Source organism: Pan paniscus, chromosome 21 (genome assembly GCF_029289425.2).
Source record: "Pan paniscus chromosome 21, NHGRI_mPanPan1-v2.0_pri, whole genome shotgun sequence".
In the NCBI taxonomy this organism is placed as follows: domain Eukaryota; kingdom Metazoa; phylum Chordata; class Mammalia; order Primates; family Hominidae; genus Pan; species Pan paniscus.
Window position 1 is genome coordinate 42,975,090 of NC_073270.2, and position 13,944 is coordinate 42,989,033.

Here is a 13,944-nt window from a genome sequence, read left to right on the forward strand (position 1 = left end):
CTCCCACTCAAATCAGACTTTGGCCTTCACTACTTCACCTGATTTCTCTTTGCCAAGGTCATCAGTGGCTTCCACGGTCACTTCCATGGTCAGTTCTAAACTGACTTGCCCCATCAGCAGCATTTAGCAGAGCAGATCACCCCTTTCTTCTAGAAACATTCTTCATTGGCTTCTGGGATTCTTCTTTGAAGGAGTTTTCCTGTTACTTCACTGCCTGCTACTTCTCAGCCTCCTTTGCTGGTTCCTCATCTTTCCTCAAAACTTTTTTTTTTTTTTTTTTTCCCAGACAGTCTTGCTCTGTCACCCAGGCTGGAGTGCAGTGGTGTGATTTTGGCTCACTGCAAGCTCCGCCTCCCAGGTTCAAGTGATTCTCCTGCCTCAGCCTCCTGAGTAGCTGGGATTACAAGTGTGCACCACCATGCCCGGCTAATTTTTGAATTTTTAGTAGAGACAGGGTTTCGCCATGTTGGCCAGGCTGGTCTTGAACTTCTGGCCTCAAGTGATCTACCTGCCTTGGCCTCCCAAAGTGCTGGGATTACAGGCGTGAGCCACTGCACCCGGCCCTCTTCTAAACTTTAAATGTAGGGTTTCCAGGGGATCAGTCCCTGGACTTTACTCTTCCTATATTCTTCCTTAGTAATCTAACTAGTCTTTTGACTTTAAAGACCGACCGTCTAAATGGTGACAACTACCAGCCAAACAAGCTGTCCAGACCTCTCCCCTGAACTCAGGGGACTCTCTCCTGAACTAGGACCTGTACAGCCATGTGCCTACTCAACTTCCTCACTTGGACCTTTCATAGGCACCTCACACTCAACATTCAAACCTAAACTCTTAATATTCCCCCAACCCCCAAAGCTGCTAAGTGGCAACTCCATCCTCCCATCCTCCATCCTCAGGCCAAAAACTCAGGAGTCATTCTTGACTTCTCTCCAATCCCTACACCCTGTCTATCAGCAAATGGCTTCCGCCCTAAGAATGTATCTAGAGTTTGACCATTTCTCAGAGTGATTTTCAGCATAGGTCACAGCATGTCATTCTTCTGCTTAAACTCCACCATGGCTTTCATCTCACCAAGTTTGGGATCCAAATCCTTACTGTGACCTTGTTAAAGAACATTTATGGGAGGCCGCTGTTTTGAACTGAGCTCTTGCACTAGGCGGGCCCCAACAAACCAGACCCAACCAGAATAGAGTCACTCATGACATACTAAGTGCCATGTCATCAAACAGAACTTTAAAATGGTCCAGTTTTCTGAAATATGAGATTCACAGCAGCCAATCAGAAGGGGTCCAGTTGGGACAGGCACAGTGACTCACGCCTGTAATCCCAGCACTTTGGGAGGCTGAGGCGGGTGGATCACCTGAGGTCAGGAGTACGAGACCAGGCTGGCCAACATGGTGAAACCCTGTCTCGACTAAAAATACAAAAATTAGCCAGGCGTGGTGGCAGGTGTCTGTAATCCCAGCTACTCGGGAGGCTGAGGCAGGAGAATTACTTGAACCCAGGAGGCAGAGGTTGTAGTGAGCTGAGATCATGCCACCACACTCCAGCCTGGGCGACAAAGCAAGACTCTGTCTCAAAAAAAAAAAAAAAAAAAAAAAAAAAAAGGAAGGGGTCCAGTCTACTTTAGCTTGCATAATCAGGAAGTCCCCTCTGCTTTAACCCCAGAAGGAAGGTAACTTTGAAATGACCAATCTGCTTTTCGTGCCCTGTTTCTGCTTCTTTAGCCCCTTTTTGCCTGTAAGGCCCACTCCCACTCAGCTTATCAGAGTCCCCCTCAGGATGCTGCCCAGTTCATGAACTGCTAACAAAAGCCAATTCAATCTTTAAAACTCTATTTGGGTTGGGGGTGGTGGCTCACACTTGTAATCCCAGCACTTTGGGAGTCTGAGGCGGGTGGATCACCTGAGGTCAGGAGTTCAAGACCAGCCTGGCCAACCTGGCGTAACCCTGTCTCTACTTAAAAAAATACAAAAATTAGCTGGGTGTGGTGGCACACGCCTGTAATCCCAGCTACTCGGGAGGCTGAGGCAGGAGAATCATTTGAACCCTGGTGGTGGAGGTTGCAGTGAGCTGAGATCGTGCCAGTGCACTCCAGCCTGGGAAACAGAGTGAGACTCCGTCTCAAAAAAAAAAACAAAAAAAAAACACTAAAGAGTCAATTTGTTACTTTTTTTTTTTTTTTTTTAACACCCCCAAGTGTCCCCATGAGCTGGCCTCCTGCTCCTCCAGGACTCTTTTCTTTCCACTGACATCCTTGCTCTGGCCCAGGTAGCCACATTGATCCCCTTGCTAGTCCTCCTTCCACACTGCTGCCTCTAAGCCTTTGTTGAGTTTTCACTCTGCCTGAAATGTTCTTTACTCTGATATTTACAAAGCCAACTCCCTCTCTTCCTCAGGTCTTTACTCAAATGTCACATCATCAGTGAGGCCTTCACATATACACAGTGTAGATCAAATTATACCCCCAGCACTCCCTGGCCCTTTAAAGCTTTATCCTTTGCACTTGCCAACATCTGACATATTCTATATTGACTTGTGTTTATTATTCTCTCCCCCACCACACACGCATTGGAATATAAGCTCTATAAGGTCAGGGACTTTGTTCATGACTATCTCTCCAGTGCCCAGAACAGTACCTGGCACAGAGTGGGTATTCTATAAATGTTTGTTGAATGAAGGCCGGGTGCAGTGGCTCACGCCTGTAATCCTAACACTTTGGGAGGCTGAGGCAGGCAGATCACCTGAGGTCAGGAGCTTGAGACCAGCCTGACCAACATGGAGAAACCCCATCTCTACTAAAAATACAAAATTAGCTGGGCGTGGTGGCACATGCCTGTAATCCCAGCTACTCAGGAGGCTCAGGCAGGAGAAACACTGGAACCCGGGAGGCGGAGGTTGTGGTGAGCCAAGATCATGCCATTGCACTTCAGGCTGGGCAACAAGAGTGAAACTCTGTCTCAAAAAAAAAAAAAAAAAGTTTGTTGAATCAATAAGTGGTATTGCTTATAGAAGAGCAAATCACACGTGGGTGAAGGATGACTTTGATCGAAGTTAGTTGAATGTGGTTAAGAGCTGGTTCTGAGTTGGACTTGCCTGGATTTGAATCCCAGCGCTCTCATTTGCACGGTGTGACTGTGGGCAATTTGGTTACACTTTCTGAGCCTCAATTCCTTGTCTGTGAAAGGAGGAGGATACCAGTACCCTCCATCAGCCTGTGTAAAGAGCATATGAGATTCTATGCATGAAGCTGCCTGGTTTGCACCCTGCGTGCTTGGTAAATGTTAGCTTTAAAAAAAATTACACCTCGTAATACCACTTTGGGAAATGTAACTATGTAAAACACATAAAAAATTAGACTGAAGAGAAAAGAACATTTAAATGCACACCGGTATGGGGGAATTTTATTGTATTTTCAAAGGAAAAAGTGGGTCAGAAATGAGAGGATTAACTGGATCCAGTTGCATTTTGGCTACAGGTAGCCCGGGTCACAGGAGGAATCTTCATCCCTGGGAGTTCCTGCTGCAGAAAGAAAGATCAAGCTCAATCCGGGGAATTGAAGTAAGGGTGGCTAGAGTGGGATGCATGGAACCAGGGTGACGGGTGCTCCCGTGACAGGAGCTGGCCTTTTGGATTCCAAAAGAGGCAGTGTGGGGTGGAGGGAAGGATGCGCAAGCATGCCAGCAAGGCGAGTCCCAGGCTTAGCCCCTGCTCTCTGCTCTGCCAGCCAACTCCCACCGAGACCCTGGGCCAGTCACTTCGCCTTGAAGAAGCTTCCTCTAATCCCCAGACAGGCTCAGCGTTCTCCCAGCCTCACCATCACCACTCCCCAGCATCTCTTCCCATTCATCACAATGAAGTAATTGACTGTACAAGAACGTGTCTAGTTCCTTGCTGCTTCGGTGTGTTATGAATTCCATGAGAGCAGGGGTCGCTGCTGTCCTGTACCCTGCTATGCCTCTGGTCCAGAGCGTGGTATGTCATAGTCACTGGATGGTCTTTACAGGGGTGGGAAGATGGCTAAACCCGAGCCTCAGTTTCCTTACAGGGCTGTTACATGGACACAATGTATGATGGCTGCAAAAGTGTGCCATCTGTCACATGGCTCTACTCTGCACTCTAAAGCAGGAACTTATTCCTGCTCACCAGTGATATCCTGGTATTTGCAGCAGTCGAGCTGGAGGGGGAACAATGGCTATAGCAGCCTTCGGGGCCCTTCCTGCCAGCTCTGCGGGCTCTGTGATTTCAATCTCTGTGAAGCCTCTGGCTTTTAACTCGCGGGAACAAAGCCTGCATTCTTAGGATTAGCCCTCCATGGAGCCATCCACCCTACCGGGGCCTGATGAGAGCCATAGCAGCTGAACAATTACTTAATCCCAGCCTGCGAGGCACAGAGGAGGCCTTCTTCTTAGTGACTTTATTTTTGAACTCTTGTCTTGCGGACCCTAGAGATGGTAAGAGCTAACCCCTCCTTTCACAGAGTCGAAACGAAGAAGTGTGTTGCTGTGCCGCTAGTTGCAGAAACAGGCCTGGGGCCCAGGTGTTCTTCCCGCCTCCCAGACTGGTTGTCGCCCCTCCTGTCATCTGCTGTAGGCCTGGTGCTGCTTGTAGGTGGTAAAATCTCTGGGCTGGTGGTGTCTAATCGGGTTGGGAAGAAGGTGAGAGAGGCCATGGAGCGCTCCGCTGGGAACTGGATTTGCTTAATAGCTTGGACCAGAAGTGCCCAGCAGAGCCACACTGGGACCTGCTTGTGCTCGCAGTTAAATCAGGCTCTAGGCCGGGTGCGGTGGCTCATGCCTGTAATCCCAGCACTTTGGGAGGCCATGGCAGGTGGATCACCTGAGGTCAGGAGTTCGAGACAAGCTTGGCCAGCATGGTGAAACCCCATCTCTACTAAAAGTACAAAAAATTAGCCGGGCGTGGTGGCGGGTGCCTGTAATCCCAGCACTTGGGGAGGCTGAGGAGGGTGGATCACCTGAGGTCAGGAGTTCAAGACCAGCCTGGCCAACATGGTGAAACCCTGTCTCTACTAAAAGTACAAAAATCAGCCAGGCATGGTGGCAGGCGCCTGTAATCCCAGCTACTCGGGAGGCTGAGAATCACTTGAACCCTGGAGGCAGAGGCTGCAGTGAGCCGAGATCACGCCACTGCACTCTAGCCTGGGTGATGAGAGTGAAACTCCATCTCAACAACAACAACAAATCAGGCTCTAAACCCCAGCAGAGTTTCTCCAAACAGCCACGACATTTTTGGGAAACTTTGCCCAGGAAGTGGAGGCTTTGTGCAAAGAAGTTCCAGGGAGGCAAAACAGGTCTGGGCCTGCCATTCCCTGACTTGGGGCCAGCTGCCGCCCCCTCTTTGCCTCACTTTTCCTCCTCTGTAGACTCCCAGGAGAAACGTGAGGGCCAGTGAGCTGGGGAACGACAGTCATCACGTCTCTCGTCTGCTGATCGTGTGTCTGCGCACACTCATCTACCACAGGGTGTGGGAGGGCTGGTCTGTCTTTGGCTTGATAGTTTTTTGAACTTGGCAAGGGATCCAGAGCATGCCTGTCAGTTCACCTGCAGCCGAATCCTTGGGGACACCTGTTAAAATTCAGATTTCTGGGTCGTATCACGGAACCATTCAGTGAGTAACATTTTTGGGCATGGACACTGAGCCTGGCCTCTGGCTCCGCACTGGGATACAGCCACGGATAAGATGCGGTCTCCATCAGACACTTTCCACCCTTCATGACTAAAGAACTCTCCTAATATTGATTGAATGATTGATTGATTGATTGAGACGGGATCTCACTATATTGGGCAAGCTGGTCTCAAACTCCTGGCCTCCAGTGATCCTTCCCCATCAGCCTCCCAAAGTGCTGGGATTATAGGCATGAGCCACCGCACCTGGGCGCTCCCCTAGTTCTTCTTTTTTTTTTTTTTTTTAGACAGAGTCTTGCTCTGTCACCCAGGCTGGAGTGTAATGGTGCGATCTCAGCTCACTGCAACCTCCGCCTCCCAGCTTCAAGCGATTCTCCTGCCTCAGCCTCCCGAGTGGCTGGGATTACAGGTGTGCGCCACTACACCCAGCTCATTTTTGTATTTGTAATAGAGACAGGGTTTTGCCATGTTGGCCAGGTTGGTCTTGAACTCCCGACCTCAGATGATCCACCCACCTTGGCCTCCCAAAGTGTTGGGATTACAGGTGAGCCACCATACCCAGCCACTCTCCTAGTTCTTAATGTCTGTCAGGAGGGTCCTTGTTCTTGGTTTGTTTGGCAGAGCCCCATACCTTCAGAGAGGAGTGGATTTTTTCCTTTTCCTGGCAAACCACGGGGTAGGAAGCCCTGAAGTCCCTAGATGCACCCACGCACACACACCCATACCTGTGCTTCTGCAGCAGGGCCACCAGGATGCTCTCCAATTCCATTTGCTTTTGTTCTGCCCACATGCTGTCTACCTGACGACCAAGCCGTGCCCTTGCTCCTCGCTCTTGGTTGCTCTCTCTGTGTGGTTAGAAAAAGAGAACTAGTTGCTATTTGGGTAGGATGTGGAAAGGCAGGGGTATATCCCTATGCCTATTTCAATATCTGGCGTGGACTCTTCTACCCAACTGAATTAGATTCAGCCACACTTAGGGAGGCAGTATATATAGTAATGAAGAGCACAGAAGTACAAGTGTACACAGTTGCAAAACGTCTCCCCACAGATTATTAATGATAGAGGGAAAAATAACTTTATAGAGGAGAAACCTAGCAGACACCATGTTAACCAACTGATCAAAGTTACCATCTACCAATAATCCACCAATAATGGCACAAATTGCCAACCTGTGCCTCCTGATACCAGGCACTGAGAAGGACACAACACTACTTCTGTGAATGCATCACCTGATTCCTCTAATCGTCATTAGAGGAACGCATCCTCTAATCATGGGGATGTGTCTGGCAAATTCAACATGAGGGACATTCTATAAATCATTAGCCTTTACTAATCAAAACTGTCAATGTCATGAAAGACTGAGGAACGATTCCAGATTAAAAGAAACTGAAGGGACATGACAACTAAATGGTATCCATGATCCTGGATTGGGTCCCAGATCAGAAAAAGAAATAATTGTTATAAAGGACATTTTGGGACAACTGGTAAAATTTGAATATGGATTATAATTGATAATTATATTATGATTATGTAAGGGGATGTCCTTTGGTTAGGTATTAGGAAACACATATAGAAGTACCTAAGGGTAAAGGGTCATGATGACTGCAATTTACTCTCAAATGGTTCAGCAAAAATGATAAGAATACTTAATGAGCATATGTGTTTCTGTGTGTATGTATCTATATCTAGCTATAGATATAGAGTAAGCAAATGTGATAAAATGTAGGAATTGGAAGTGTATATGGAAGTCCATTGTGCTTTTGTTGCAACTTTTTTGTAAGTTTGAGATTTTTTTCAAAGTAAAAACTAAAAAAACATATAGGCTATAGAGTCAGGCAGTTTGGCTCCAAACTCTGCCACTCTTTGTGTGTCCTTTAAAAGCTATTAACCCTGGGCCAGGGCGCAGTGGCTCACACCTGTAATCCCAGCACTTTGGGAGGCCAAGGCGGGCAGATCACGAGGTCAGGAGATCGAGACCGTCCTGGCTAACATGGTGAAACCCCGTCTCTACTAAAATATACAAAAACTTAGCCGGGCATGGTGGCGGGCACCTGTAGTCTCAGCTACTCGGGAGGCTAGGGCAGGAGAATGGTGTGAACCCGGGAGGCGGAGCTTGCAGTGAGCCAAGATTGTGCCACTGCACTCCAGCCTGGGGGACAGAGAGAGACTCCATCTCAAAAAAAAAAAAAAAGCTATTAACCCTGTACAATGGGGATAAGGGTTGTTATGAAGAATAAAGAAGAAACTAAAAGCTGGGCAAGGTGGCTCACAACTGTAATCCCAATGCTTTGGGAGACCAAGGTGGGAGGATCACTTGAGGCCAGGAGTTCGAGACCAGCCTGGGCAACATAGTGAGACCCCATCTCTACAAAAAATAAAATAGTCAATTGTGGTGGTGCACACTGGTAGTCCTAGCTACTTGGTAGGCTAAGATGGGAGGGTCGCTTGAGTCCAGGCATTTGAGGTTACAATGAGGCATGATCATTCCACTGTACTCCAGCCTGGGCAACAGAATGAGACCCTGTCTCTAAAAAAAAGAAAGCAAGAAACTAAGAATAATAGTAGCTGACACTACCAAGGGCATATGTGTGCCCAGCACTGTGCCAAGTGTCTGTAAATGTCCTAGGGCAGAGCCTTTGTTTTTGGCATGGAGTCATGATTAAATGGTAACTACTACCAGTGTGGTTACTGTCGGAGCCTAGCCTGAAGAGGCACGTGGTAGGCATGGAGGTAAGCTGAGGTTTAACGCTGGAACCCTTTTGCTATGGGAAGTCCAGAAATGACACTTGCTGTGCCAAGGAAGAGATCTGAATTGGTCCCTGGTCCCCTGTAGGGAACAAGCTCCTGCAGACTCTGCTGCAGGGTGTGGGAAGAAATCACTAGAACTCCTGCTTACCCCTGCTGCCTGCTCATGATGTCCTGGAGCAGCTTGCGGGCGGACAGCTGGCCCAGCACCTTCCGGTAGCTGTTGGTGAAGATGGCATCTGCATACCGCCGCATCCTGTGCGGAAGGAGTCAGGGGTCAGAGGGCGGGGTGGAGGCCAGGCGAGAGGACAGTCGTGGCTGCACTCGCCATGTCTCTGCAAGATCCTTCTGTTGCCATCTGTCCCACTCACCCCAAGAGAGACTCAGACCCCTGTGAGTGACCTCTGTGAAGCTGTGTCTGCCTCCTCTGCAAGGACGGGCAGTGGGTGCTGCCTGGAGACATAGCCAGGGCCCAGCTGATGGGCTGAGTCTGCATTCACTAACGCCTGCCCCATGGCAGGGATGGCTTGGGAGTGGTGGGAACTTTCCCCAGGGGCTGCTTACCTGAGGGTCAAAGGGGGAGATGGGGAGCAGTGGGAGCTGCTGCTGAGGGTGAGGATCACAAAGAAGAACACCCAGAGTGGCATCCTTCACCCGGGGTGGCACCTGCAGAGTGACAGGAGGGGAAGGTCAGGTATAGCCACAGCCATTGGGATGGCCTTCACTGGCCCAGCCCTGGGCTTGGCTCCATGGCAAGCCTTGGTCCTTGGTGTTTGGAAGCTGTGGGATGGGAAAAAGAACCCAGACACTGGAAGTCAGACAGACCTGAGTTCATGTTCTGCCTCTGCCAGCCACCTGCTCTGACTTCATTTTCTCCATCTGTAGAATGGGCGTGATGGAGCTCCCCTGCCAACCACATAGGGTTGAACCAAAAACCAGTGATAGTAGGGAAATTTCCCCTTGCCATAAGGTATTAGAAGTAGGATTTGGGGCCAGGCACAGTGGCTCACGCCTGTAATCCCAGCACTTTGGGAGGCTGAGGTGGGCGGATCACCTGAGGCCAGGAGTTTGAGACCAGCCTGGCCAACCTGGTGAAATCCCATCTCTACTAACATTACAAAAATAAGACAGGAGTGGTGGCGTGTGCCTGTAATCCCAGCTACTCAGGAGGTTGAGGCACGAGAATCCCTTGAACTCAGGAGGTGGAAGTTGCAGTGAGCCAAGATCGTCCCATGCACTCCACACTGGGTGACAAAGTGAGACCCTGTCTCAAAAAAAAAAAAAAAAAAAAAAAAAAAATTTAAATAAATAGAATAAATGGGATCCCTTAGCATGGAATGGGGAAGGTCAAAGAACCTTCTCTCAGTGCCCCTCATTCAACCCCATCCAGTGTGGCAGTGAAAGCAGGCAGCAAGGGTAACTGCTCAGCTCTGAGTCAGACAAACTGGAAGTTCAAATCCTGGCTCTGCTGTCATTAGCTGTGTGTCCCAGGACAAGTGGCTTCACCTCTCTGAGCCTTATTTTCCCTGGCCATAAAACCGAGATAGTAACTAGACCTCCTACTTCGGCTCCTGGAAGGATCTGGTGAGGTAAGTGCCTGAACCAATAGGGAATTCTCTAGAAACCTTTGCTGTGTTTACCTAAGACTGACCCTCTCAGAGGGCAGGCTCTTCCTGTTTTAATTTTGTTTGGAGTTGGAGAGAGGGGAGAAGGGCTCTAAGTCTTGCTCCAGATGCTTAGATTTTGCTGAATAGTTTTAGTCCTGGAAGAGACTGAAGAGCCGGGGGAGCCAGTGTGGCGCAGTCATCTCATAGGTCCTGTAACTACCCTTAATTGGGGCCTGCGGACAGCATGCTCTGCAATTAGGGGGAAAACAGCCAGCAGGGGACAGAGCCCGCCTCCGCCGGGGCAAGTGCCACTGCTGTCAGCCCAGACCTGCCCAAACATGGAAACACGGCTGGCCTCGGGGGACCTGGCCACCTAGGAATTGGGTCCTCCCATCTCCCATGGGTTTCTCCCTCTCTCAGCAGGATGTCTACTCCATGGGGTGTAGATCCATCCAGAGGCCCAGCCAGCCAAGGAGGTGGCCAGCACCCCCGCCTTTCCCACAATCTCCTCACATGGCTTCCTTCCCTCCCACTCCTGGGTCCTGCTGAGGAGTTCTGGCAGGCAGGGCCAGCACTGGCAGAACCCACCTTGCTCTCCCGGCCCTCTCAGGGTATCACCCTCCTTTCTGAAGGCACTGAAGTCTCCTCTAACCCAGGGATGCCTTGGGCCCCCAGGCAGCACTCAGGGGGTCTGCTTACTGCAGCCTGAGACCCTGTACCTGCAGAGCTGGAGGGAGCAGCAGCCCAGGCCTCAGTGGTCAGCCCCTCCCTCCATGACATGAGCATCCCCACAACATGCACACTGACTGTCCTCCACTTCTTGCTCGAGTGAGCACTTGCTGCCAGCGAATGACAGGGATCTCACTATCCCCAGGCCCGGGAGCTTATTTCCAGGTGGTTCTTTATTTATTTATTTTGAGAGAGGGTCTCACTCTGTGGCCCAGGCTGAGGTGCAGTGGTGCAATCATAGCTCACTACAGCCTCAAACTCCTGGGCTCAAGCAATCCTCCTGCCTCAGCCTCCTGAGTAGCTGGGACAGCAGGCATGTGCCATCATGCCCAGCTAATTTTGAAATTTTTTGTAAAGATAAAGTCTCACTATATTGCTGAGGCTGGTTTCAAACCCCCGGGCTTAAGTGATCCCCCCGCCTCAGCCTCCCAAAGAGTTGAGCTTATAGGCATGAGCCACAGTGCCAGGCCCAGGCAGTTCTTATTGTTAGGAAGTTTGTCTCACCATGTCAAGCCCAAATCTCCTTCTCCTGCAAATATTTGTTAAGCCTCTACCGTTCCGGTAAGGACTGGGGCTAGAGAAAAGATGAGAACACGGGATCTACCCCGAGGGCTGGCTGTGAAACATCCGCCTGCTGGGCCGGAGCCTCTGCACCTGCAGCCACACGACTGGTCCTTTAGATATGTTCCGCATGTCTGACTTAAGCTTTTGTTCCTCAGACCAAGGCTCGGCAGGCTTCCGTCCTCCTCATCGCACCATACCACGTCTGGTCCCCCTTCTCCCCACCTGGTCCAGGCTGCCTCTCCAGAAGTGGAATTTCCTAAGCCGGGAGATCTTTGGACGCAAGCAGGGCCCCTTGACAGAAACCACTGCCTTTTCCGTCTCCCAGCTGCAGCCTGGCTTTCTTGCCTTCTTTGCTGCTGATCTTTTAAAGATTCAGGCAGATCTAGGTCCCCAATCACCTCCCTCCCCTGCTCAGAAGCCCTTGGCTCCCCACTTCTTCCAGAATAAAGCTCAAACCCCTTCTCTTGGCTTAAGCTCTCCCTCTGCCTGCCCCTTCTCCCAAGGGCTGGCACAAGTGATTCCCAGCCCCTGTGCCCTATCAGGCTCCACAACCCATCCTTGCACTCTCCCTCTGGAGCAGGCATCCCCATGCTCCTCTTACAGCCAAGGAAAAGAGCCTAGAGAGGACAAGGACATTTTCCATGATCCTCCATCAAATTAGTTTTGGAGTGGGCACTTCAGAGTGGGCCTCCTCATTCCCAGGCCGGCAGACTTCCTTCCGCTCCATGCAGCAGCCTCTCAGGTACAATGCTCTATTCACAGTATTCCCCATTCACAGGGATCCTCAGCCTCCATCACCTGCACGTGGGAAAGGGTCTGAAAAAAAGGAAAGCTTCTTGCTCTTTGTTGTTGGGCCTCTGGGGAAGAAAGAACAGGGACAAACAGGAACACCTGCTTGATTGGCCCCTCCCTATGCACATCCAGTAGTTTCAGGGAGTTGAAACAACCTCATAGGAGGGCAGACTTTGGTGGGGAGGGCAAGTCATAGTAAACACAATACCCCGCTCATTCAAGATAAGGCTCAGCAACTGCACAAGTTAACCAAGAGGCTCAACATTTGCCACAAATCCTGTGCCCCAGGCATAGGTCAAGACCCCACAGCAACCTCTGAGCTATGAGAACCGAATCCATGGGTTTGCAGATCCCACTGGATGAAAATGGGAAACAAGAATTATCCAGTGTAGGGTAAGATAAGAAGAATAGAGGTTACGTCACTAAGGATGAAATAGCTCCAGCCTGAGCAACATAGCGAGACCCCATCTCTACAAAAAAAAAAAAACAAAAAACTTATCTAGGCATGGTGGCGCATGCCTGTAGTCCCAGCTACTCTGGAGGCTGATGTGGGAGGATTGCTTGAGCCCGGGAGGTTAAGGCTGTAGTGATCCATGATAGTGCCACTGCACAGTAGCCTAAATGTCAGAGCAAGACCCTATCTCAAAGAATAAAATAAAATAGCTGTCAACAGACACATTCCACATGACAACTTAAGGAGTCAAAATTCACTGAATGAAGTATAGCTGAGCTCAACAGCATTGCTGACAACTCTGATGACTGAAGGCACTCCAGAGTTTATAATCTATCATTATGATCATCGGTTAGCTTCCTGCAGTGCTTACTGATTCTGGGATTAGATGTACTTGAGATTGCCTGGATTCAGGATAAACAGGCACTTGATCTACATCCGTTGGCACCTTTTGCCAGCTTTCATGCCAGGAATGCCAGGAGAATTCTGCAGATTCACCTGCAGCTAATGACAGAGGTCAGGTCTCAAGCACCCAAATTCGCAAGGCCATTTTTGAAAACCCAGGGAAAGAACATCTTTAACCTTCCTTGAATATTCGCCTTTGAAATTTGAGCACCCCAAAGCATAGACTTCCTGATCTGGCTTATAAACTGTTTCAGTGTCAGCATTCCAAGTTAAAAGAAATCTAAGTTTTTAATGAGGAAGCATCTTGAACTGTCATTCAAAAGAGTGACACTCCACCTCCTTCCAGAAGGGATTTGAGGCAGTCTATGGTGAAAGACACAAATACTTCAGGACCATTAAAGCAAGGATCAGGAGACAGGCGTGGGGTAGCGGAGGACTCCAAAGGCAGATAATTGTGTCTAAAACCTGGAGTAAAGAGTGTGGCTGCAATTGAGCAAGAAAGCAAAATGTTATCAATTTCCCGGCAATTACATTGAATCAGTTCTGAGTGATCAATGAGCAGTATTGATTTGCACAGCCACTTGGCTCATCTCTGATCCATGGCAGAATCCCATCGCTGACAGGAAAATCGAGCCAACTCACGTTTGCCCCTGAAGCCTGCCCACGCATCCTCGAAGGAGCACTGAGACCTCACCACCTGTGACAGACACCTGGAGCCAGTCCGCCATGCGCCCAAGTTAAGACAAGCCCCAAACGGCACCATCAAAAGCCTATTCCAGAGCCCCTATTGAGGGGTGATTTTATCCAGAGAGGGACTCAAATGTACTCACCAGTCCATGGGCAAAGAGGATGGCGGTGGGCCTCTTGGACTCAGTGTTTCTGAGTTGGTGAGAAGGTTAACTTTTCTTACCCCCACCCAGCCTAGCCCCCCAGGGCCACCCCTCTCACCTGATGCGGCAGATCTCCCTCTGCTCCGAGGCACTGCTCAAATCCAGGGGCCCTG

The 13,944-nt window shown here is 49.8% G+C and overlaps 1 protein-coding gene across 2 annotated transcripts; it reads right to left on the reverse strand.

Annotated features, from left to right (window-relative positions):
* Positions 1–3,436: 3,436 nt before the first annotated feature.
* On the reverse strand, positions 3,437–10,681 carry GHRH (growth hormone releasing hormone). 2 transcript variants are annotated; one of them, XM_008957288.6, is made up of 4 exons: positions 8,958–10,681; positions 8,545–8,649; positions 6,374–6,493; positions 3,437–3,525 (listed from the first exon to the last, which is right to left on the reverse strand). In XM_008957288.6, the coding sequence occupies exons 1-4, from the start codon at positions 9,038–9,040 to the stop codon at positions 3,507–3,509; spliced, it is 327 nt and encodes a 108-aa protein (XP_008955536.1). In that variant the 5' UTR covers positions 9,041–10,681; the 3' UTR covers positions 3,437–3,506. The 2 variants fall into 2 exon arrangements, with proteins under 2 accessions (XP_008955536.1, XP_063456931.1); XM_063600861.1 differs by lacking the exon at positions 3,437–3,525 and having other exon boundaries at positions 5,275–6,493; positions 8,545–10,681.
* Between the last annotated feature and the right edge of the window lie 3,263 nt (positions 10,682–13,944).